At 43.6% G+C, this 26,887-nt stretch overlaps 1 protein-coding gene across 1 annotated transcript in view; it reads left to right on the plus strand.

Annotated features, from left to right (window-relative positions):
- The window catches only part of TMEM163 (transmembrane protein 163), a gene marked incomplete at its 5' end in the record, with an annotated part of 256,482 nt that overhangs the window by 160,865 nt on the left and 68,730 nt on the right, over positions 1-26,887 (plus strand). The window contains 2 exons of the mRNA XM_081242263.1: positions 2,405-2,448; positions 3,907-3,998. Of these exons, the coding sequence (XP_081098389.1) occupies positions 2,405-2,448; positions 3,907-3,998 (136 nt within the window). The remainder of the gene's footprint in view (positions 1-2,404; positions 2,449-3,906; positions 3,999-26,887) is intronic.

A 26,887-nucleotide genomic window follows, 5' to 3' on the forward strand; every position in this document is an offset into this window, starting at 1 on the left:
CTGCTTGGAAAGCAGGAGGTCTTCTGTGAAGGCTAGTGGAGGGCTTTTCCAGCTGTGTTGTCCATTCCGTGCTGCCCAGTCCAGACAGTGCAGGTGGAGAGAGAGCGGGGGATCCCGCCCGGGCAGCTCTTCATCTGAGGTATATATTGAGCATCCATGCAAGATGCTAGTAAGAGTTAATAAGGTTTCCATTACTGGTAAAGAAGTCACCCACAAAAAGCACACAACTAACATATCCTAAAAACAGATTGTAAAGGAAACAAGCCAGATACTCATTTCGATTCATTTCTGTGAAATTTTATTAAGCTTCATTCACAGTTACTGAGCACTGACTGCGAGCCAGGATCAGTGTCTTACAGGGCACTTCAGACCTGGCAAGGGGTCTGCTGCCTTTTTTTTTTTTGCACATGCCAGCCTGGCCAGGAGTTGAGTTCTTTGGGAAGGTCCAGTGCCCCTTTGCACCATCACACCCACGTTGCCCTTGAAAGCTGCAGTCGGTCACTGCACACGGCTGGCTTCGCCCTTCTCCCTGTGCCAGTAAGAGTGACAGCAGGGGTGACAGGAGCAGCTCACGTCACAAACACAGAAGGCCAGCAATGTAATGGGTTGCACTCACCTCACACAGCCCGAGGACCTGAATGTGGCTGAGTCTCTGGAAAGGCTGGGAAACTTTGAGTAGCTAGCAAGCAGTTCTCTCTTGCCCCAGTGCTGTGCTTACCCCTTGTAAGAGCTTGTCTCTCTGTGTAGCAAACAGTGTGGCCAACCCTAGCTCTGGTGTTTCAATTCCAACAGCATAAATTGACCGGCTAGACTCTCTCTCTGTCTCAATTCTTTTTTTTTTTTTTACGTTTGAAACTTTATTAGAACACTTGCCAGTCGTGTGTTGCAATTATCTGTAAAAATCAAGCCAGTAGTTGGTTGCTTATAACGTTTGAAAATCCATCAAGAAAAAAAAAAATCCATCAAGGGGCTTCCCTGGTGGCGCAGTGGTTGAGAGTCCGCCTGCTCATGCAGGGGACATGGGTTTGTGCCCCGGTCCGGGAAGATCCCACATGCCGCGGAGCGGCTGGGCCCGTGAGCCATGGCCACTGAGCCTGTGCGTCCGGAGCCTGTGCTCCGCAACGGGAGAGGCCACAACAGTGAGAGGCCCGCGTACCGCCAAAAAAAAGAAAAAAAAAATCCATCAAACTGTTGCCAGGCAAAGAAGATAGGTACATTGACATACTAGATTAGTTCTACCAGGAACTTGGTCAGAATTGGGAGAAATAAGTTCTAGTATATTTATCAGCTACATCCTTTAGAACAATAAAATCCTTTCTATTTCTGCTACACAGAGGAATTCTTAATTCATAGAAAATGAAATATGCTTGGGTCGCATCGGGTCAGATGACTCCCTCATGGCTGCGGGCAGGGGTACAAAGCACAATATGGCCGCCCGGGGTCCATATGGATAAGACAGAGAGCAGCTCCCAGAGAAGGGACATGTGCTGAGTTGAGTGGGAGTCCAAAGGGGTATTGACCTCCATGCCCTGCATCCGTGCCTCCCTTACTCCTTGAGGGAGTGCTTGTAACATCTGTGCCCAGAACAATCCACTTCAAAGCCTTGCTGACCCACTGGGTTGGGTTTTATTCTCTATTAGTGAGTGGACATATGCTTGTTTCATATGGCTTTTGCATGGAGACCTGCCTTATTAAGTCAAATTGAGAACTGTCTTTGAAGCTGGACATTGCTTTGGCGCAGAACAAATCGCAGAATTAGACAAAAGCGCTACCCAATCAACTTGCCCCCCAAAAGGTCGACTAATTTTTGAATATGGATGAAATGTGTTTTAATTATAACTCTAACACCTACTTTTGTAGACATCTCTTGTTTAAGATAATTTGTTCTTTCTTTTTCTAGACAGTTTTCATGAGGTCCACACTGGATTTTAAGCTCTGATGGGCAAGAGATTTTATTCCAACCATGCCAGCAATGGTGTGTGCATGTAGTTACCACCACTAATTACCTTGTTATGGGAACAGTTTGGATGGTTACAGTTTCACTTTCAAAGTTTAATATGGTTCCCAGCTCTCTATTCCCAGTTGTTAAATTCTCAGAGCCTCAGCTGTCATCTGAGTGACAGACAACTGCTTGAGCATTTTCATTCTGAAGCTGGCCCTTTGCTGCTTCAGGGCACACTGGGAAGAGAGGGTGTTGCAGGTGAAGTCTGGACGCTTTTCACATCGCTCTTGAATTTTTTAAGTTCTCGGATTTGACAAGTACAGTTAATTTTTAATTTCCTTCTCATAGAACTTTTCCATTGATGTGTAAAAGGCCATATCAAATATATGAATAGTCTCACAAATGAGAGAAAATATCTATGAGGTCTTAAAATATTCTGAATAATATTTTCTTTCTTTTTAGCTGTCTCCGTTATGAGGTACAGCGCCTCTGCTTTTGGGTTTGCAGTAAGTAACCTGAAATGTACTTTTATGAAGTTTTGCACATTTCTCCTGAGCCTGCAAATCTCACGGTGGGCTCTTAATTAAGAGGGTGGTTAGCAGATGAGAGAGAGCATGACAATCACACCTTTTACGGAAGTGGCTTCTACAAACAATTATAATTTAATAGAAGTAAACTGCAGTGACACTGTCTAATTCTCAACAAGAGATCAGGGCCACCATGTTTTCTGCAGCTGGTTGAGAAGGATGTCTTATAGGGTCTTAGCCCTTCCCCCCAACCCCCCAAGGTTTTAGGTTTGAAAATGGGCACACATTGGAGTGAAGCATTTGCTGGTGTGGGCAGAGGTGTTGGGAGTTAAGATCGGGGCTGCTGGCCCTAGGACCTCAGTCCGTAGCCAGACGAGGGATAACCAGGCTTCCTTGCCTGCTTCCTGATGGGTGTTGGTTAGAGAAAATGGGTCTCAGATGCTGAAAACTTGAGTGAAGTCTTTCCACATCCCTTTAAGAGAGTGCTAGTGCTTGTAATTTTCCAGATGAAAAGTGCGGTGTGGTGACTCATGCAGAGAAAGCTCCTTGAAACAGCCCTCCTGCATAGCTTCAGGGCTTCCTGTACCTGAGGGTGTGTGTTCCTGTTCCCAAACCTACTTCTTCCCTTTGTTGTGGGGAGAAGTCGGTTGGGAACAGGAACACACACCCTCAGTGTTTTGAGGCTTGCAGATTATTTTCAGAATCTTTTGAAAGGTGGGGACTGTCTCTCCAGAAAAATGCCAAAATGCCACATACACGCACTCACACACTCCACCCCACCCCACCGCCCCCCTACCCCCCTCTCTCTCATACTCCTGTCTCTTTCCTCTCCTCTCTTACATTTCTCTCTCTCTCTTATTCACTCGTTCATTTGAACAAAAGCATTGGATTTTGCATCCAATTTCACGGTGTTGGCAGACTTCCCGGAGCCCCTGGGTGACCCCACCCTCTGGACCCCTGGACCCCAGGTATCAATAGAACAGTCCCACTGAGAGCCAGAAACACAGAGTCCTTGGCCTGAATCTTCTACTTGGGAAGGGCAGGAAAATGCTGAAATTATCTTGCCTGCCCTGGGGAAATCAATTTCACACGTGTCAGAACAGTGCCATCACCCTGCCCGCGTCTCCAGAGGGCTGGGAGCCAGAGGCCCCGAGAGCAGAGCCCAGCACACCAGAGTGTGGGTTCTCAGGCCCCAGCAGCGAGGGACCAGGGGGAGCCGTGACCCTGGCACCAGGCAGGCGTGTTGGGTGCCCTGGCTCAGAATTCCCAGGATTCACCTTGAGGATGATGAATGACCAGCATTGTAACGATGTGAAGCCTGTTTGCTCTGAGGTCACTGGCTCAGATGTTCTGAGTCACAGAACGGTTACCTCATGTCTTCGCAGTTGTGCCCTATTAACTCTGGGAAACCACTCATACCGTGTCTCCTTCTCCTAGTTTGATGCCATCCTCGACGTCCTGTCATCTGCGATCGTCCTGTGGCGTTACAGCAACGCGGCCGCTGTACACTCTGCGCATAGGGAATACATGTAAGTGGATTTTTGTCTTCGTCCAGACTGCAGAACCCTCGCAAATGAGGGGCACGTAATTAGGCTGTCAGCACAGCTCACCCTGTAGCTTTGGTCCCGGTGATGAGACTAATAAGTTCCCCAAATTGCCTTTGAGACTGGCTGGTATGATATCAGCTATATGATAGGCCCCTTCTGGGATGGTCAGAGAGATGGCATGTCCCTTTATAATTCTCCCTGTTCTATGCACTTGAGTCTAGAGTGAATATTTGTATGCTCATTTGTCTGTCCATCCATTCATCTATCCGTGGATCAATCCGAAACTGCGTAACTCAGATTGGGACTTGAACCCCCAGGCCAGGACTCAAACCCCGTCAAACCCCAGTCTGGGAATTGAACCCACTGTCTTTTCATTGAAATCACACACCTGGTCTCAGGACTTACTGAAGTTCAAGTTCTTTATGTCTCAGCACAGAAAGAATTCAGTGAGAGACAAAGTGATAGGTATTTATTTAGAGAGATACACATTCCACAGACAGAATGTGGTCCCTGACTTATGGGGTGGCTAGTTTCTATGGGCTGGGTAATTTCATAGACTAAAGAGTGGGAGGATTACTCCAACTATCTTGGAGAAGGGGCAGGGATTTACACTAATTGGGCCACCGCCCACTTTTTGACCTTTTATGGTTAGCCTCAGAACCATCATGGCTCTGGTGGATGTGTCTCTTAGCATGCTGCTATATACAGTGAGTGTATAATAAGGCTCAAGGTTTTTGTCATATCCTCAACGTCTGTGTCATTCTTTTAAAGGTTGTGCCCTGTCCCCTTCTCTCCTGTTTCAAATCCGTCTACCAATCCACCCATCCTTCCGGCCTCTCTCAATTTGTGTTATTGGAATCTTTGCTCCCTTGAATTTTTATGCTTTTTTTTCCCTTTCTTTTTAAGTAAGATGAGTTCTCCGCTGTAATTTACAGAAGACATCTTGAAGGCATTCTAAATTATTCTACTTGTCTTCTCTCCCTCTCTGTATTAGAGGATATTGCTTGCCCCAGTCTCTACATCTTGTGGGTGATGATTTTGTCTTTGAGGTACTTGTGTCTGTGACCATAAAACATGTGTCTTTCCGATTTCCATTTTTTTATTCTCTTGGTAATCCCCAGGTTCCAAAGTCAGATTTGTTGGCTTTGAATCTCAGCTCCACAACTTGTCAGCTCTGTGACCATGGGAAGCTATCCTAACTGGTCTATGCCTTGTTTCCTTACCTGGAAAAAACGGGAAATAACAGTACCTCCTCATAGGATTATTGTGACGATTCTGTGAGTGAGATAATCATCACATATACGATGTAATATAATATTATGTTATATGTATTAACTTAGAGCAGTGTTTGGCATGTAGTTCAGTAAGCCTTAGCTGCCATTGTTATTAATTATAAAGGGGGCTCCCCTGGGACTGAGCCATCACTGGTCATTAGAGCAGCAGCTTTACTCCACCTCTGCAGCATTTGAACAGTTGAATACAAATGAGTAAATGCCCTGTGCTTTGTTGCGGTGCCCAGACAGAAGGTATTCTTGATGGGGGATGCTGTGTCACAATCAGACATACAAATGTTGAGTGTCAGGGGACTCAGATAGTAATATATCTGAGGTTGCATGTGCCAGATGGAAAGCTTGAAAGATGATGCCAAAACTGATTCGAGAATGAGAGCAAATTTTAGTTTAGCTGTTGGCTTTAGATAGAACACAAAAGCTTCTTTTAAGTGTTAACTGTGTATTTTAATGTGCATTAGCTCTTGTAACAAATATAATTAAAGTATCAAATCTCTGATATCACAGATGATATTCTTCAGGATAAGGTTAATTTTTGAACAAGTGACTCAACTTATTGGTTGAAAAAGTTAAGGAACAATAGTAGTAAACTGATTTTGTAAAATTTCAAATGACGGTATTATAATGATAGAAGTTGAATTAGCACTGGTCTAGCTGAAGGAGCAGTGAATGCATCTACCCAGGCTGTTGCTGGCTGGTATTTGAGGAATACAGTGAGAACAATCTGGAGAGTGCAGTACAGACATATACTCGACTTTCAAGTGCTGGTCCCTGTGCTATCAGAAGAACACATATTCTCTGGATTTATAGTTGCGCTATCCAATATGGCAGCCACTAGAGACTCTTTTAGCATTTATATGTGGCTGTTCCTGAGAGGTGTTGTAACTGTAAAATACACACCAGATTCCAAAGACATAGTAAGAAAAATAGAGTATAAACGTTTTATTAATAATTTTAAAACAATATTGATTACTTGTTTAAGAATATTTTGGATGTATTGGGTTAAATAAACTATTACAATTAATTTTACTTGCTTCTGTTTACATTTTTAATATGGTTTTTAGAAATTTAAAATGACATATGGGGCTTATATTATATTTCTATTGGGCCTTGCCTTCAGAAGAGAAAGCTCTTCCCTGTGCCTTCTCTTATTTTGGAGTTAATAACCCAGAATTTGATTTGCAATTCTAGAAGGAATTGAATTCAGTGTTTCTCAATTTCTCTCTTCTAATTTGCTTTTTAAATCTGATTTCCTTTATGCTACAATGAATCTCTTAAATATTAGTCACAAAGCCACAAATTATTGTGGCTTTTCTATAGTGTTGGGATCTCTGTGAGCATTTGCCAGGTGGCCTGGAGTTTTTCCAACATTAAGGTTGATGACAAGAAATGTCATTGGTTTCACTGTTTTTAATGATCCCCAAACAAGTACCCTTAAAAAATGTGCATCTTTATTAATACCCATAAGGCAGAAACTCACAGATTTGCTTTGATAATTCCCAGATGATTGTTCAACATGATGATACCCATGGATTCATTTGGAGATTCTTAATCTAGGGATTAAAATAACACTCAATCACCTGTATTGTTGGCTTAGTTTAAAGTTTTAATCCCTGGCTCATCTCATGTAAATTAAAAATTCATGAAATCACTGCCAGCTGAGAAACTGATATTTGCATATTAATGAGCATGAATGAATTATGAGGGGCATAGCCAGAAGAGCCTTTGGTTTTCAGTTAGTTGCTGGAGAATAAGAGTTGAGAGAATGGGGAAATACCCAACTAGTTCTTAGTTAACTCTTCTAATTTTCCCTCCTCAGCCTTGCTGCCTGATGACAGTGGGTGTGACGAGTGTCTGATGCTGAGAGGGAGAGAGCATGTCTTCACCACCATCACAGAGCAGAGCTCTAATAAGCTTTGCTTTGTTTCACACTTTTTTTTACTGTGCGAAAAAACATACCCTATTTACCGTCTTAAATATTTTAAGTTCATAGTTCAGTAGTGTTAAGTGTATTCACGTTGCTGTGGGTCGTCAAATTCACAGAGACAGAAGGTGGAACACTTCGGTATTTTTAAACAATGTAAAGACATATTTGACTAGAGGATGGCAATAAGTATTGAACAGTTATAAACCTAAGCTTCCTCATTTTCCACAGAGCAACTAAACAATAAATACATTTCAAGAAATAGATGACAGAATACCTCATGCAAAATTCCAAAGTCATGTAGTTACTTAGATTAACCCAAACTGTTTGTAAATTAAAAGACAACAGCAAAAGGTCACAAAAAGCCTATTTCTTTCATAGCATCATGGATGATTTTTTTTTTTTTTTTTTTTGCGGTACGCGGGCCTCCCACTGTTGTGGCCTCTCCCGTTGTGGAGCACAGGCTCCGGACGCGCAGGCTCAGCGGCCACGGCTCACGGGCCCAGCCGCTCCGCGGCATGTGGGATCTTCCTGAACCGGGGCACGAACCCGTGTCCCCTGCATCGGCAGGCGGACTCTCAACCACTGCGCCACCAGGGGAGCCCCTATGGCTGATTCTTTAAGCAGATAAGCAAAGTACTATAAAGAATGGTCAAAACTTGGCCTCAGCTGTCTTCTGGTAATTATTAATACCACTGTTTGTAGTTTTGTTGTCCAAGGACAAAAGCTCCACGGGATCGATCACCTTCTGCTGTTACTGGAACAGATCTCCAGGAATTTTTCATCTTGCAGATTGAGACTCTATACTCATTAAACAGCTCCCTATTACCCCTCCTCTAGCCCTTGGTAGCAACCACTCTACCTTCTGTCTCTATGAATTGGACGACCCTAGGTCCCTCATATAAATGGAATCATACAGTATTTGCCCTTTTGTGACTGACTGGCTTGTTTCACTTAGCGTAGTGTCTTCAAGGTTCATCCATGTTGTAGCATGTGTCATAATTTCCTTCCTTTTTAAGACTGAGTAATATTCCGTTATATGTGTAGACCACGTTTTGTGATTCCATTCATCTATTGATAGACATTTGGGTTGTTTTCATGCCAGCCATTGTGAATAATGTTGCTTTGAATATGGATGTACACACATCTCTCTTCATGACCCTGCTTTCAGTTCTTTTGGAAATACACCCAGCAGTGGGATTGGTGGGTCATGTGGTAGGACTATTCCTTCCTTGCTTCCTTCCTTCCTCCCTCCCTCCCTTCCTCCCTTCCTTCCTTCCTTCCTGATCTAGTTCCCTGACCAGGGATCGAACCCACGTCCCCTGCAGTGGAAGCGCGGAACCTTAATCACTGGATGGCCAGGGAAGTCCCAGGACGATTTTTAATGTTTCGAGGAATCTCCATACTTTTCTCCATAGCAGTTGCTTCATTTTGTAATTCCACCAGCTAGTTATCTATTTTGAAAAGCTCCAAATTTACATCATCTTCCTGTGGTAGGAAATATGTATGTGGGGAAGGTGGACCGTTGGGCTTACATGCGGTAACGATTTTCAACAGGTGACTGTGTTAGAAGGAGGGGCAAGGGAGTCATTTGTTTGTAAGGGAAGGATTCTAAGAATACACTAGGATATCCAGCTGGGTGAGGGTTGGGAGGACCACAGCAAGGTTAGTGACTAGTCAGCGTTGGATTAGAAATCCTGCTTTGGTTGGCAGTTGTTGGTGTGGGACACTAACTTGACGGTGGGATGCTAAGGACCAGGATTTCACAGGTGGTTTATTTATTGGTGTGGATTTAGGGTGGGAGTGGGTGGCTGAGGTAGGGTGAGGACAGAAAGTCAGGGCCAGGGCTTCCCTGGTGGCGCAGTGGTTGGGAGTCTGCCTGCCGATGCAGGGGACACGGGTTCATGCCCCGGTCCAGGAGGATGCCACATGCCGTGGAGCGGCTGGGCCCGTGAGCCATGTTTGCTGAGCCTGCGCGTCTGGAGCCTGTGCTCCGCAATGGGAGAGGCCATAGCAGTGAGAGGCCCGTGTACGGCAAAAAAAAAAAAAAAAAAGTCAGGGCCAGGTGTGAGGCCAGGTGTTGGCTGGATGCTCCGTCTGGGATCCAGGGGTGTTTGCAGAAGTCAGGGAGCGGATGAAGGCAGCAGAGCAGGTGCTGTTGTCATCAGTGAACGGGTAGGGGGAGAACCACGGGGAGGGGTCCTGGGTGGTTTACTCTGAGGGCAACTGGGAGTGTTGGCGGAGAGAGCCAGAGAAGTGGTTTGGAATTCACCAGAAGGAAGACAGGCTTTGAGACTGTGGATGAGAGAGAAACGCTGTCTCAACTGCAGAGGTAGGGAAGGCAGCTTCCTTAGGGAACAGCTAGGGTTTTTGTTTTTTTTTAAAAAATTTCATTGGAGTATAGTTGATTTACAATGTTGTGTTAGTTTCAGGTGTACAGCACCGTGATTCAGTCATACATGTACATATATTCCTTCTTTTTCAGATTCTCTTCCCATATAGGTTATTACAGAATATTGAGTAGAGTTCCGTGTGCTATACAGTAGGTCCTTGTTGGTTCTCTATTTTATAGATAGTAGTGTGTGTATGTTAATCCCAAGCTCCTAATTTATCCCTCCTCACCTCCCCGCCACCACCTTTCCCCTTTGGTAACCATAAGTTTGTTTTCGAAATCTGTGAGTCTGTTTCTGTTTTGTAAATAAGTTCATTTGTATCATTTTTAAAAATTAGATTCCACGTATGAGTGATAACATATGATATTTGTCTTTCTTTGTCTCAACCAGGTTTTATTAGGGCAAGAGGTGAGGGGAAGAGGCAGAAAAGTTTGAGAATGTGGAGATTGGGAGTAGGATGGAAGTGTTTGGGGGCAAGGGAGCAGGGAGACACGGAGGAGTGTGGTTATAAGGGTGCGGTGGTGATGGTTGTCCTGGCGATAGTGGATTGCTATGAGGCCACGCAAAAGAATGAAGCACGCTTTGTACACTTATATTGTGATCTCCGAGGTTCATTAAGTGAGGAAAGCCTGGAGCCAAATCGTATTTAGAGTCTTTTCTCTTTGTGGATGCAAACCTCTTTTGTTAAAACCACACACTGTTTTGACATATGAAAAAAATCTCCGCAAGCATACAAAGGAGATCAGCAGCAGGGTCGCCTCTGGGAGGGGGACTGGGGACAGAGAAAGAGGGGAGACACTTTATATCCTTTAGACCAGAGCTGTGCATTGAATTCTCTGTGATAATGGACATGTTCTCTCTACTGTCCAATACGGTAGCTATTAGCCACACGTGGCCCTTGAGCCCTTGACATGTGGCTAGGATGACCAAGGATCTGGATTTTTAATTTTATTTAATTTTAATTAATTTAAATTTATATAGGCACACGTGTGGCTAGTCGCTACCATATTGGACAAAGCCTCTTGAGCTGTTTTGATCATTTTTACTCTATTTTTTAAAAACAGACAAAGTTGTTAATAAATCACAGTCCAGGGGACTTGGAAATGAGAGAAAGATATTGAGGGGGGAAGGAGATGATGGAGGCAGAGGGCGTGGGAGAAATTAGTGTAAGAGGAATTTGGCAAGGTCGAAAGACATAGAGAATTTCACGCCTGTCTTAGCTGTTCTCAGCCCCGGGTACCATGTAAGGCCACAGGAAGTACCACAGCCTCCCGCTGCCGTCAGCTGCAGAGGGCCATCAGGATGCTTGCCTTGGAAGGTACAGCTGGGTGCTCACTGGGGGCCTGTGACGTTTTGCATCTGATTGCGGCACAGGTGGGAGGCCCCCCGAAGGCTCCTCAGTGCCAGCTGTCTGTTTGGGCCATCCATCCTTCAGCTCCCTGAGATGGAGAGGCGGAAGCAGATGGAAGGCTGTGCACCTTTACAGGCTTCTAATTCTGCCACATTGAGGCAAAAATGCAGCTTGGGAGGTTGTTCTCTTGTGCCAGATGTACCTCCAAATGGCATTATGCTCCGCAGCATATCGGAAAGCAAATGTGAGAGGCACAGAGGAATATTCTTAGAGAGATGGAAATCCTTTGTGTGTCTTCTCATGTAAAAAAGGTGGAGCACGCTGGTTCTCACCCAGGCAGGGTGTTTGCCCTGTTTCCTTTTCCAATTTGCTTGGCCTGAAAACTACCAGTTGACAGGATAGCTTGATAGTCTTTTTTTGTTTTTTTTTGAATTTTATTTTATATATATTTTTAAACAGCAGGTTCTTATTAGTCATCCATTTTATACATATCAGTGTACACATGTGAAAGCCAATCTCCCAATTCATCCCACCACCACCCCACCCCCCCTGCCACTTTCCCCCCCTTGGTGTCCATACATTTGTTCTCTACATCTGTGTCTCTGTTTCTGCCCTACAAACAGGTTCATCTGTACCATTTTTCTAGGTTCCACATATATGCGTTAATATACGATATTTGTTTTTCTCCTTCTGATAGTCTTTTGATTCCTGGTTTCAGTAGCCCCCTTGCTGGTTTTGAAACCAGGCCAGAAATGGAAAAAGAAAACTGCTGCAGTCAAGAGAGGATGGGTTGGTGATTTGCTTTTGGCTTCTGGTCTAAATGGACCACAAAGGCAGAGAGTTACACCAAGAACGTATTAAAATAGTACCACGGGGCTTCTCTGATGGCGCAGTGGTTGGGAGTCTGCCTGCCGATGCGGGGGACGCGGGTTCGTGCCCCGGTCCAGGAGGATCCCACATGCCGCGGAGCGGCTGGGCCCGTGGACCATGGCCGCTGGGCCTGCGTGTCCGGAGCCTGTGCTCCGCGGCGGGAGGGGCCCCAGCAGTGAGAGGCCCGCATACCGCAAAAAAAAAAAATATATAGTACCACGTCCCTCCATCCCCCTGCCCCCCTTCTCAGGGAGCATTCCATCTACCCTTAAACTGAGGGCTCTGGAAAGGTGAATTGCATTTCCTCCACATTTGTCTAGTGCTCTTAACTTTACAAAGCTCTTGAGTGTGTTTTAGCTCAAGAGCAGACCTTGAACTAGAAGAATAAATAACTTCCGAGATGACCTCCATGCCTGATGAGAGCTAATGCAGAAGGTAGAGTCTTGATAGCGGGACATGAGCTGCTATCCTGAGCTCATCTGCCTGGAATAGTTTAGATTTAGTCTTGCCTGAAGGCAGAAGGGAGTTGCCTTCCACTGTCAGGAAATGAACATATGAAACCCGCCAGACACAAACATGATATTAATGGGTTGTGATGTGGTGGGCAGGATGTATTTGAGGAAGGAGGGTAGGCTTGGTCCCTGTTACCAGTTGAATTGTGTCTCACCAAAAGATGTTGAAATTCTAACCCCCTGTGCTGCAGAATGATGCCTTATTGGGAAATAGTATCTTTGCAGGTGTCACCAAGTTAGATGAAGTCCTAATCCAGTACAACTGGGGTCTTTGTAAGAAGAGGAGACACACAGAGACAGAGGCACTCAAGGAGAAAATGACCATGTGACAATGGGGGCAGAGTTCAGAGTGATGTATGTACAAGCCAAAGAATGCAAGGATTGTTGGTAAATCCCAGCAGCTAGAAGAGACAAGGAAGGCTTCTGCCCTGTAGGTTTCAGAGGGAGTGTGAGCCTGCCAACACCTCGATTTCAGACTTTGAGACCCCCAAACTGAGACAATAAACTGCTGTTGTAAGACCCCCGATTTGTGGTGCTTTGTTATAGCAGCACAGGAAGCTAATACTGTCCCGGAGAGGAATTCTCTGTAAGACCTGCACTCACTTGCTCCGTGACCTTCAGTGGTTCATTAATCTTTTGAAACTTCAGTTTTCTCATGTGTGAAAGTGGGGAGGGCCATCATAGCTACCAAAGGGCATTGAGGTGAAGATTGAACATGATATTGAATGTAACATCAATATACGCTCAAAAAATGTCAGGCCACTTCTTTTCCATCCCTAGAGTTTTGAAAATGTTTTTTATTAGTCAGTACTGGGATAGTTTCTCATTCTCTGCTCTACTGTTCTATTTTGCTTTCAAGAGTGTGGAATAAAAGAGTATGCAAAGAAAAATTGGAAAAACTGAAATACATGCTTTGGCATATGTAGAAGGTTGCTTTAGACCTTGAGACATGGGGTAGTAGTGTAGTGAGGTGATAAAAGATTATTCCTTGATTTCCTGATTTCATCCCATGCCCCTCCTCCATCCCCCATTTTGGATAAAGACAAAGGTTGTAAAAGGTTGGGGTAATTCCTAGTGCCCCAAAGAATACAGTAAAACTCACTTGTTATAGGACCTCCCTGAGCTAACATTTTGATTTATAGCTTGTGTGTGTGTGTGTGTGTGTGTGTATGCACACATGTGCATGGTTCCATATACATCCTTTTTTTCCCACATAAATAGAGATGATCTATATATACTCTTTTGAAACTGGGTTTTCTCTGCTACCAGCACGTTTTGAATATCATCCCATCTTAAGACAGAGATATGTTATTTTTTGATAGCTATGCAGTATTCTATGTATGGATTTAACATATTTTGTTTAAGCAATTTTCTACTGAAGACATGGGTTGTTTTCAGTGTCCTGAAGTTAGAAACAACCTGAAATAACTACCTGACACATTTATATTTTAATTCTTGTCCTCTTATTTCTTCAGGATAAATTACTAGAAGTCTGGGTCAAATAATATGCTAACTTATAACTGATGCCCGGTGTCATACTGTGCTCCAAAAAAGGTCATACTGATTTACATTCCCACTGGCAGGGGTGAGGATGTAGGTTTACTCACTTTTGCCCGCACTAAGTGTTATCATTCATTTTGATCACAGCCCTTTGTCCAGGTGGAAAATTGAATTCTCTATGTTAACACACATATAAAGAAATGTTAGTTACCAGTCTAGCTGAGCATTTTCACATATGTGTTTTTGGCATTTGTATTTCTTTTGGGAAATGGGTTGCCAGAATTTCAGATGGGATGAGAAGTCTTTTATTTCCATTTTGGGACGTTGCCCAGACTCTAGCTGGTAGAACTTCGGTGACTAAGGAAGTACAACTTCCTTCCTGCTCTGCCCAGCCCCATCCCCCCATAATTCTTTTTTTTTTTTTTTTGCAGTGCCATATTTTTTTCTTTCATAGATCTAATTACCTATATTTAATTGATGTATTGGTATATTTGTTTATTGCCCATCGCCCTCACAAGATTTTATGCTCAAAAAAGCATGGGTATTCCTTGACTGTCATATTCTTTTCAACTCCTAGAATAATGCCTGGCATTTAATAGGTGCCGGTTATCGAGTTGCAGGATGAACGATTGAACTATGGAACCCCTTCATCTTATGTAAATTTTCATAACCTTTATTAAGATGATAAGTATTTACTGAGCACCTGCTCTGTACCTGGTATGCGGGACTGTGCGTTAGGTAGCGGTATTATTTAACACTTGGTAGAGAAGGTAAATATTGCTGCTGAAGGCTCATGGCTGGTAAATGGGTACAATTGGAGTCTGAACCTAGGTCTTGCTTGCCTGGAAATTTGCTTGTAACCATTATGTAACACTGCCTCTCCAAAGGACCATTTGTGTGTCTTGGTTTTACCACTTTGTTGTCCTTCCCACCCCTGGAAATGTTCCTTCCTAGCAATTAGCTGCAGCCCAAAATTGATTGGCGGGAGAGGGAAAGTGGAATTAAGAACTAGACAGTATTCAACTTGAAGTGCAGTCCTGGGCTTTGGTTCTGTGTACAGTGGGGAGATGGTTGGCAGCTGGCCAGGCACGGATAAACTGCCTGGGCCACCTCGGGACAGTCTAGGGGCAGGGTTGGTCTGCCCAGGAGCTGGTGGTCATGTCCCGGGTCGCCTGGTAATGACTGCTGAGACAAGCACTGCAGCCCTGCGATGTCTCAAAGGCCTTGTGAATGAGGATCATTTGTCTTAGCTGCAGCCTGGATTTCTTCCATGCTCTTTGCAACTTTGGTTCCTGTTTTCAGGCCAAGCTGGCAGCTGGCTAGGGCCTGCTGGATTCTGGGCTGAGGGCTTTGCCGTCAAGGAACAGGAGCCCGAGTTTGTCCATGGCTGTAGCCTCTCCTCTGGCACCTGCTGCAGGATGGGGCATTTGCTGAGTGGAGAGCATTCTCTCTCCAAGAACACCGGCCGGTCAGTTTCACCCTGAAGATGGGTCACCCTTTGGGATTTGGGTTTGGATGTCCCATTGACCGTCATCCTTCCATCTGCCACTCTGGGCTGCGGTAGTCTAAACCACTGCCTGTGCTTTGAGGTGAGCAGACTTAGTTCTGAAGCCCTCTTTGAAGTGGGGAGATTTTTTATATATATATAAATTTATTTAGTTATTTATTTTCTGGCTGCATTGGGTCTTCGTTGTTGCACATGGGCTGTCTCTAGTTGCAGCGAGTGGGGGCTTCTCATTGCGGTGGCTTCTCTTTGTTGCAGAGCACAGGCTCTAGGCACACGGGCTTCAGTAGTTGTGGCACGAGGGCTCAGTAGATGTGGTGCACAGGCTTAGTTGCTCCACGGCATGTGGGATCTTCCCGGACCAGGGCTTGAACCCGTGTCCCCTGCATTGGCAAGCGGATTCTTAACCACTGTGCCACCAGGGAAGTCCGAGGCCCTTCTCTTTGTGACCACCTTGGTCAGTGGGAGACATTGGCAGATAATTTCCCTTCACTGAGGGGTCCTAGTTTCAGAGGACATCTCTGTGGGCTTGGTTCCTCCATAGTTGTCCTTGAAGGTTCACAGTCAGAATTTTCAGGGCATATTTCCTCTCCCTTCAGTCTCCTATTGAACATTTTAAATTCAGTTTTGCATAGTACTTGCCACTAATGACTAATTAATGCCAAAATGTTGCTGCTAGTTATAGCTGGTGGTGACTTTCTTCTTTATACTTTCTGGTTTTTGGAAAAATATTTTACAAGGTACATGTGTTATTTTTGTAATCCTCTCAAGCATCCTTTTTTCCCATTGGGGGAATAGAAAGGGCAAGCCAGTGTCGGAACAAAGACTAAAGCTCTCCTCTCCTCTCTGTTTTTACTGCCTGCCTGTGGGTGCTGCTGTGCTCACCATCAATGCCACCCGGTGCTTTTACATATGCTTACTTCCTTGTTGAAGTGACCCACCACAGTGCCTGTAGCCTTCCTATGGGTGGTCATGAAATTGCCTTGATTAGAACTCTGGTGACTTTTTCCTCCCTGGTCCCCTGCCTTTCTCTAAATAGAGGCACCCTTTGAGCTTTTAGTCAGCATGGGTTTTACAAGCATCTCTGGCTGATTCAGCTTATTCATATCACTAAATAGAAGGCACCTAGAGGGATACTTGAGTTGGTTTTTTGTTTCTTGTTTTTTTGGAGAATAATTTCTATCTACCTCATAAAATTGTTATGAAAAACAAATGAGATAATATAGGTAAGTTTCTTGTCACAGTGTTGCTTGTTATGTATAGTAGGTGTTGGATAAATGGGGGTTAGTTTTATTATTTAAAAAAATATTTAGTTGTTTATTTATTCACTCATTTATTTTGGCTGCGCTGGGTCCTGGTTGCGGCATGTGGACTCTTAGTTGAGGCATGCATGCAGGATCTAGTTCCCCGACCAGGGATGGAACCTGGGCCCCCTGCATTGGGAGCGCCGAGTCTTGCCCTCTGGACCACCAGGGAAGTCCCAAATGGTTTTTTTTTTTTTTAACAGTAGGCCTTCCAGATGAAATAGAGATAGGTATGTGTTTTTAAAAATAGCTTTATTGAAGCAGACTCACAGATCTAGAGAACAAACTAGTGGTTACTAGTGGGGAGAGAGAAGGGGGGCAATATAGGGGTGGGGAGTAAGAGGTACAAACTCTTAGGTATAAAATAAGCTTCAAGGTAAACAACAAGGTCCTACTGTATAGCACAGGGAACTATATTCAATATCCTATAATAAACCATAATGGAAAAGAATATGAAAAAGTATATATATTTGTGTAACTGAAGCACTTTGCTATACAGCAGAAATTAACACAGCATTGTAAATCAACTATATGGTAATAAATTATAAAAAAAGAATAAGAAATATAAGCTACAAGGATATGTTGTACAACATGGAGATTATAGCCAATATTTTATAACTATAAATGGAGCATAACCTTTAAAAATTGTGCATCAGTATATTATATACCTGTAACTATATAATAATGTATAGCAACTATACTTCAATAAAAATATAAAAATAAATTAAATTATAATTCACATAGCATACTGTTTATGCACTGAAAGTGTACATACACATCAGTGGCTTTTAGTATGTTCACAGTTGTGCATCTATTGCCACAATCAATTTTAGGACATTTTTATCACCACAAAAAGAAGCTTCACTCTCTTTAACTTTCACTGTTCAAACCCTCCCAATCCCTTTTCCCTCTTCCTAGTCCTCGGCAACCACGAATCTCCTGTCTGTCCTGTAGTTTTGCCTATCCAGGACCTCTCATGTAAGTGCAATCATACACTGTGTGGCCCTTTACTCGGCATGTTTTCTTCTTTTCCTTAGTCTGTCACTTAGTTTAATGTTTTCAACATTTCTCCACTTTATAGTAGATATCAGTGTTTCCTTTCTCTTTATTGCTGTGTAATATCCCATTGTATGGATGTGCCACATTTAATTTATCCCTTCATCAGTTGATGGACATATGGGTTGTTTTTCTGTTTGGCTATTGTGAATAATGCTGCTGTGAACTTTTCTGCACAAGTGTTTGTGTGGAAATATGTTTTCACTTGGGGGGATTTATACCTAGGAGTGGAATTGCTGTGTTGTATGGTAACTCTATGTCTAATATTTGAGAAATTGTCAAACTGTTTTCCAAAGTTGCTGCACCATTTTACATTCCTGCCAGCAACTTACGAGGTTTCTAATTCCTCCACGTTCTTGCCAGCACTCGTTATTACCTGTCTGTTTGATTCTAGCCATCCTAGTGAGTGTGAGTAATATCTTTGTGGTTTTGATTTATACTTGAGGGTTCATATGCTTTGGAAAAATCAACTTTCTCTTCCCTTGTTTTACTCCTGGTCTTGATTCCCAAGGACCCTTTAGAAGGGTCTACCCCTTTGCGCTACCCCTGCTAGTAAAGTGGCTTGTGTCTGGAGAAAGCGGCCTCCAAGAGGCCCTCTATCCCACTGACGATATCCTCCTGGCCTTCTTCTGGCTCTGCAGAGTCTGGCTTTTGGCCTTATAGGCTGGGGCTTGGTGTTAACGGCACAAGGACAGGGGACTCAGATTAATCAAGCTTATAGACCTGACTGTAATAACAGGATGCCAATTTATCAGTGGATGCAAGGTATCTCCATTATAAGACCTGGTCTGGGTGTTCACGTGGTTTTTTTCCATCTCTATCCTTGTATGTAGACCCATGTAGAAATCCTGGGTATTGGAACAAACAGGGGTTACGTGAATGCAGTGTTTTGTGGATTCAGGCTCTGAGAGCCTGATATATCCATTTGTATAGCAGACATACTGCTCAGGACTAAAAGGAACTACCTTTGATAACCAGGATACTGCCTGAGAGTCTCTCTCCTTTGGGAAGCATACTCTGGAGGGATTTATCATATTTGTCTTTATGATTAATTTTCTTCTGTGTGTTTCCCTAACTGACCAACCCCTTTCTGATTTATGAGATTTTTCTTCTGTTATGTTGATAGTATCACCATGTTCTAGCAATGGAGACTTCCCATTCTTTTTTTTTTTTTTTAAATTCCATATTTTCTGAGTGCCTATAGGCCCTAAACATACAGCTGTGGATTTTATAGTCTGGCAGGGAACCAGGGCCAGGGAGCCAAAGGATTTTTGTAGAGTTCCTATTCTGATCTGCTAGGTTTTGATCTAAAAGTTTAACTCTAAAGACAGTCTTAATTACTGATTTTCGTACCATGCTTTGGGCGCTGTGCCAAGTACTTTCTCTGATATGTCTCCTTGAATCCTCAGAACAATCCTATGAGGTGCAGGTGTCACTGTTCCAATTTTATAGCTGAGGAAATGGAGGCTTAAGGAGACACAGTGGCTTGTCCAGAGTTGGAGAGCTGGGATTTATGCTGGCAATTTGCACCAAGCCCTGCTGGACTCCAAAGCCTGGTGTTGCCTTCTTTTCGAGATGGCACCGTGCAGATCCTGTTCAGCTGGGAAGCCCCGTGGATTCATTGTGTGCTGATGACCCGGCGTGACTTGGACTCAGAAGTAAGCAGGAATCAGGAGAGAAGAGCTGGGAGTAGCTCCAAACCTTAGTCATCGCTCACAAGGATGTCTCAGGGCTTCACAGCGAGCTGGAAGAGGTTTGTGAAAGGATCTCCTTTCATTTTCCCTGCAGCCCAAAAAGAAGTCATCTTTCCAATGTGAGAGGCCAAAAGATCCATGTTTTAGGTCTGTTTTTGCTACATATAATGTAACTACCCTTCGCTTTTATTTCCTCCTCTATTCGGTAAAGATTAACACTGCCTTGGAGGTATCAGGTAAGGGACAAAAAAAGAGTGTGTTCTGAAGAGCTGAAAAGGGTTGCATGTTTGTGTGTTTATACGTGTGTAGATATATACACACACATACATGTATACATAATACATAAGCAAATAAATAAAAGTTTATATGTATAAAAATATGTATTCTTAAATACAACTACTAAACTTAAATTCTTTAAAACAATTTTTATTTTATTGCAGTAAGAACACTTAAGGTGAGATCCACCTTAACAAATGTTTAAGTCTAAGAAACAGTATTGTTACTATACATTGTTACAGTCGTAGTACCGCAGAATCTCTAGGACTTTGGCATCTTGCTAACAAACTTTTTGCCTGCTGCTAAGCAACTTCCCATTTGCCCCTCCCCCCTTTAGTTAAAGGCTTAAATACAGGGCACTAGAGGGGAAAATCTCCGAGAAGATTTAGTATATGTACAGAAAATTTGCTCCAAGCTTTAAATGGCAGGGTTAACACCCACGACACCCCCATAACTTTCCAAGGGCGACTCTGAGAACCCGCAAAGTTGCCGTGTTTCTCTATTTGCTACTGTGTTGCTCCAAAGGGGTCCTTTAGTGTGGGTGTGAGCACCCACTAAAATTTGTTCCTTGGCAATTTCAACCTATAAATCATTTGCCCTTTCTGAGCGTGTACTTTTAACGAGAGGACCTGTGTGAAAGATACATCAGTGGCGTGGACATCCCCTACAAACCAGCCTGACCTTACCTGCTTTTAAATCAAAGTTCAAATCCTCATCCTCTCCCAAGGTGACTGAGGCTGAGATCATGGGAAAGTCGGGTTCTCCGAGGTGCAATTCTTTGGATGTGAAGACATGTGCTGGAGTCTGAAATTGAGTGCCCTTCAAAAATAGTAGCGGTAGGGAGACTCTGTTGACAAGTTATGTCTGAGAGAATAGATGGAAGTTTGGAAAGTGACATGTTTACGTATTGCAAACATGGCGCCCCTTTTTAACCCCTATTCTGAGTAATCATTTTGTTGGCTCCAGTTAAGACCCATCTGGCTAAATACCTGCTCTTCCTCAGGGTTCCTGTGGCTGTTGGGATCAACAACTCAGGAAAGGTGGTCACGGAGGGACTCTTTCCTGACGTGTGCGAGTGCAGGAAAGATTTATGGATAAATACGTCTTAAGGGACTTCCATGAAGTGTAGGTGAATCTAAACCTGGTCCTTCTTTTGAATTCTGTAGCTCATCTGCATTTCTGGGTGATGAATGATGATCTAGGCATCCGGTTTCTGGTCGGATAGGTGTTTTGTGAATTGCAAGGAGCTAAACTTTATTATGTATGTGTGTATGTACCTGTGTATTTATTTATTTTCCTCATATGTGAGGGGCTAAACTTTGTTTTGAAGCAAGTCTAGTTTTCCCAATCAGATTCCTATCAGGAGTCGCATTTTCTAACACCCGACTCTGATATGTACTCATTGATTCAGCAATGAATTGCTGAGTGCCCACCAGGTGTCAGGTACTTATCGAGACACCAGGAAACGGACAAACAAGCCTCTGCTCTCATGGACCTAACAGGAGGAGACAGAGCGTAACGTGATTGTAGAGAGAAGTAAGAGCTGTGAACAAAATCAACCAGGTGATGTAACGGGGGATGTGTGGAGGGCTTCTCTGAAGTTGGGGGTCAAAGAAGGTCCCAGAACTGATATTTTGGATGGCAGGAAGGGGCCAGGAGGAAAAGCATCGCTGGGCAGAGCGGTTGGTGGGAACCAGCCTTGGTGTGTTCAAAGGTCAGAAAAATAGGTTCTTGTGGCCGGACCCAGTTAGTGGGGGGCAAAGGGGAGATGAAGCTGAGAGGTGGCCAGGGCTTTGGGACCCTTGGGAGGAATTGTGATTATCAGAACAGTGGGAATCCTTGGACAAGTCAGGGGGGCAGAAGTGATCTGATTGTGTAATTTACATCAGAGAGCTCAGGTGGTTTGTCATAAGGGAATTCTGCCATTCTTGTAAATGTGTGAAGCTGTACGTTGTTTCTTTTAAAATGAAAATATTTTTATTCATTTCACTGATTATAGTTGTATATATTTGTAGAACAAATACATTTCAATTAATATAAAATTTAAAGTGAAAGTTTGATCTCATCATACTTACCCTCATCCTTTTCTCTCTCTCCCATAAAAGAGAAGCACAATGAACAGTTGGGTGTATGTATTTCCAGAATATTTTCTATGTAAATACAATATAACACACCACCCATATGCTTTATACACACACAACTAGGTGTAAATGAAAATAGGATCTTTCTGTATATCTTGTTCTGGAACCTACCTCTTTTTCCAACATAAAACCCAAGGACATTTCAAAATCTCCTACCTATGGATCTAACCCATTCTTTTTAATGGCCTCCTGGAGTTCTGCTGTTGGCTAAACCAAATTGATTTTGCAGTCTCCTATTAGTAAATGTGAGTTGCTCCAGCTTTTCTGTTGTAAGCTGTCATGCCGTCTACTGCTTGTGCGTGGATCTGTACACACCTCTTTGTGTATTCCTTTAGGCCCTGTGTTTGAAATATGGGGTCCCTTTTTCTTTTTCTTTTTTAATGAGAGACAAACTGTGAATTTACAAATCCCGTAGTTCATCCTAGCCCAGTCTGTATTCTGAATGAGGGTGAAAGCTGACTTGTTGGCAAGAGCGTGCCTTACACAGGAGACCTGTCAGTCTCCAAGTACGGCGGGGCTGTGGTTTGCCCTGATCTGTAACCTTCGTGGTTCGAGGGGTGGCCACTGTGGTTGGAAACGCTGCCAGCCACAAATGCACGGGAGAATGAGGAACATATGCAGGGGATGATAACCTTACCTACTTGATATGCGCGTCAAGCCTGCAGGATTTCCCCAGGCGTCCTTCACTGTGTGGGCTCAGCTGCAGGCCTGAAAGAGGTTGCTTTCCCAAATATCATGAGTAACCAAAGCCACGGCCAGGCTTGCGAGCAGTCGACTACACAAAGCTGGGTCGGCCCTTCACATAATTAACCAGAGATTCTGCATTTCCTGAAATGTGTTTGTTGGAGGTCCCAGTCAGGATCAAATACACGCTTCCTTACTATCGAATCTACATCTTGCAAGTACCACATCCTATTAAAAGCAAAGAGCTTAGGGAGAAGGATTTGGCTGATGCAAGGGCTCGGGAGAAAGCAATGACTTAAAGGGAAGTCTTCGGTGTGTGTGGCTGGACCCAGTCCCCATGATGTGATGATCCAGGAAGGTTAGTCGTGCCGAGATGTTTGGAGAGGAACTGCACAGCACTTGGGACTTGCTGCGTGTGGTTTGGACAGGAGGCTGGCCTCCATCCACTGCCTCTGTGTGCCCCGTCACCAGCCGGGAGGTGGTGGGCGCCTTCATGGGAAGGCGGATGGGCTTAGGATCGTAGCCCAAGTACATATTTCAATGGCCTTTCACAAGGGGGCTTTTTTGTTTGTTTGCTTTTAAAGGGCAAAGCAGAACCAATGTAAACGTTATCACTCCCTTCTCCACATCAGAGTCAGACAGTGACAGAAGCTGATAAAAGTCATCAGAGCTCAGGCCAGAAGGAATCAAAGCACAGTTGAGAAAATGTGAAGAAGTATGTCCATCAGTTTCTCTCTGGGGCCTAAGCTTTATAATGTTTGTTTGGCCCACTTCAAGAAAGGGAGGGTGTGTGTGCACGTGCGTGTGTGCTGGGAAATTGAACTCTGGGAGAAAATATATTTGCACATTAGCTACTTTCCAGAAATAATTGCTTTGATTTTTTTCCCCCTTCAGTCCCAGAGGGAAGCCCAGGATATTAGGTTTAGGTCCAAAAGAAGGCATGTGTTGAGTCAAAGAAACAGCCTTAAAGTAGTAATTCATGTTTTTTTCTTTTTATAGAATAAAAAGGATTTGGGTAGATTTATTGAGGAAGACACTTTTGCATTTCATGGGGACCCATTTTATATTGGGAAGTCAATCTTTTTTCTCCTTCTTAGAGAGTAGAACCCGGAGAGGAATCCACATGGATGGAGGGGCTGTGTCTTGGGCATCTGAAGAAACAGGGGCATTTGTAGGATGAACTTTAAGGGGAAGTGTAGGTATTGCCCCTGCTTCTGCTCTATACATATCTCTTCTTAGAGTTTGAGACCCGTCTTCCTTTTGCTTTAGTATTGAGATGGGGACATGGAACTTCCTCACTTGCATGATTATAATTTTCTTGTGAAGGCCTGGACAGGCCACTAGATTGGAAGTGGCCTTGGAGCTCGTGACGCCATATTTTCCCCGGTGTTGAAATCTTCCCTATTGCATTTCCATTACAGCACTCAATGGGCTCCCTGAAGCCCTTGCTTGGATATTCGTAACTTACCATTTTAAGATTTTGGAAAACTAATTGTAAAAAAAAACAAACAGTGTTTTTATGACTTTCAACTAGTATATTTTATTTATTTATTTATTTATTTACTTACTTACTTACTTACTTATTGTGGTACTCGGGCCTCTCACTGTTGTGGCCTCTCCCGTTGCGGAGCACAGGCTCCGGATGCGCAGGCTCAGCGGCCATGGCTGCTCACGGCCCAGCCGCTCCACGGCATGTGGAATCTTCCCGGACCGGGGCACGAACCCGTGTTCCCTGCATCGGCAGGCAGACTCTCAACCACTGCGCCACCAGGGAAGCCCTATTGATTACTTCAAAGTTGAAAAAAATCTCAAAGTATAAAAATAAAAAACACCCCTCATCCCTCCACCCAGAGAATATGGTTAACTTTCTTTCCATCTCTTTTATACCCATTCATAGGTTTGTGGGTATTTTTTTTTTAATTGAGTTAATGCTCTGTGTTCGTTGTACATCCTCCTTTCTCCCCCACCTAACTTCCTAGAGTGAGCGTTTCTCTGTCATTAAAAATTTTGATATTTCGTTTTAAGTGTCAGTGTTGCGTCTTATGGATGCACCATCAGTAACCATTCCCATTTGATTAAATACTCCTTCTTCTTTTTCTATTATAATCCAGCAACAAAGAACCTTGTACATTCTTGCCTGTATTTGATTATTATTATTATTTATTAATTATTATTATTTTTTTTTTGCGGTACGCGAGTCTCTCACTGTTGTGGCCTCTCCCGTTACGGAGCACAGGCTCCAGACGCGCAGGCTCAGCAGCCATGGCTCACAGGCCCAGCTGCTCCGCGGCATGTGGGATCTTCCCGGACCGGGGCACGAACCCGTGTCCCTTGCATCGGCAGGCAGACTCTCAACCACTCCGCCACCAGGGAAGCCCTTGATTATTTTTTATGAAGAAAATTCCTTGAAATGGAATTTCTAGTCAGAGATGTGATATATATGACTGTATTGTCCTCTGAGAAAGTTATGACAATTTATATTCCAACTGGCACTGGAGTTTTTCATTTTTAAAATGAACAATTTAGGACTTCCCTGGTGGCGCAGTGGTTAAGAATCCGCCTGCCAATGCAGGGGACACGGGTTCGAGCCCTGGTGAGGGAAGATCCCACATGCCGTGGAGCAACTAAGCCCGTGCGCCACAACTACTGAGCCCGTGCGCCACAACTACTGAGCCTGAGCTCTAGAGCCCGTGTGCCACAACTTCTGAGCCTGCGTTCCACAACTACTGAAGCCCATGTGCCTAGAGCCCGTGCTCTGCAACAAGAGAAGCCACCGCTTAATGCAACTAGGGAAAAGCCTGCACGCAGCAATGAAGACCCAATGCAGCCCAAAATATTAAAAAAAAAAAAAAAAAAATATATATATATATATATATGTATGTATGTATATATAAAAAGACAATTTAAGAGGCAAAATGGTGTCCATTACAACTTTGTTTGCTTTAAAAATGTTTTTTAAGACAGGGTGCTAGGTACCTCATTCCAAATCGATTTTCCTGAAGGGTTACCCAAACCAGAGTTTAGGGTAACTAAACTAACTAAAGCCATCTATGAAGGAAATGAAGTTAGGCCAGTGCAATTTAGCTGGACAAAATCTTGTTCATTTTGGAATGTTTCCAATAAATCTGTTGAATAAGTCAACTAAGGGTTTGACGTAGAGCTTTCATCAATCTTTAATTTCTAAGATCTATTTAAAAATGTTAAGACTTATTTTCAGACCTTTAGAAATGTTTTCTGTCTGCCCTGATTCCTTTGCAAAGACTGCCAGCAAATTTTCCATAACGTTGAATGATCCTTCAGTGTTTGGGATGATGGGGTTTGGGACCTGGAGGCTGTTAGCGTGACCGGGAGCTTTTCTTCAAGTCTCTCTGGTTGCAATTTCTGTGTCTTCTTCATGAATTTCCTTTTCTGTGCCTTGTCTATGTGGAAGGTCAGGATGCAGATGAAGAGGGAGTGGTGCTTGTTCTGTGTTTTCTTTGTCTCCTCTGGACCATTTTCTTGGGTTCGAGCCTGCCTGAGCATTCTTCTCTGAATAGCACTTGAAAGGTTTTGGTTTTGCCTTAAATATCAAAAAGATGTTTTCAAGGCTCAGCCCATTTGGGACCTATATCTAATATATATGTTTGCCCTATTCATTTGGTTGTGTCTTTGACTAATTAATTGACTGAGTATTTTCTTATGTTCCTCTTAAATCTCATCTCATCCGAGAGTTTCCCATGCTGTCAGGATGATGGATTTATGGACATCTTTTCTTTCAATCTTAATGTTTTCCAAGCCAGTGCTCCTGGTTTCAGCCAGGACCAGAACAACTCCCTCGATTAGGCCAGGTGACTCTGGTAGCCTTGCTCAGGACTTTGGAAAGGCAGGAATTGGAAAGCCCCTGAGATGTTGGTCTCATTGCCACATGCTTCTATGGAAATTATAAAGCCCTTGTCCCTTGAAAACTTCCTGCCATACCTGTGGGTCTCTACTCCCATCCTCAGGCTATATTATAGCAGGATTTGTGACTCTGGGACTTTTTTTGAGCAAGCATCCTTTGATGAGTTTGTTTTATTTCCCTCTGGAACATTTTCTGTGACTTTTCTGAAGTTTTTTACAAGTCTTTCTAAAGTTTCTTTATAGACTTCCGAAAGTTCTCTCCCCTCCCTCCTTGTCTGTCTGTCCCTCTCCCTAGTATATATATATATATATCTATACGTCCATAGGTGCACGTACGCACACATGCGCGTGACACATATAGGTAGACACACATACGCGTATATACATGCATACGTAGAGATTTGTAGAGGAACCAGGGGAAGTGAGAGCGAGAGAATGAAAGTGAGACAATGTTTTAATGACTAAGGATATGAGATTTATTCCTGGTTTTAGCT

Source organism: Mesoplodon bidens (genome assembly GCF_964165515.1).
Source record: "Mesoplodon bidens genome assembly, chromosome: 8".
Classification (NCBI taxonomy): Eukaryota; Metazoa; Chordata; class Mammalia; order Artiodactyla; family Ziphiidae; genus Mesoplodon; species Mesoplodon bidens.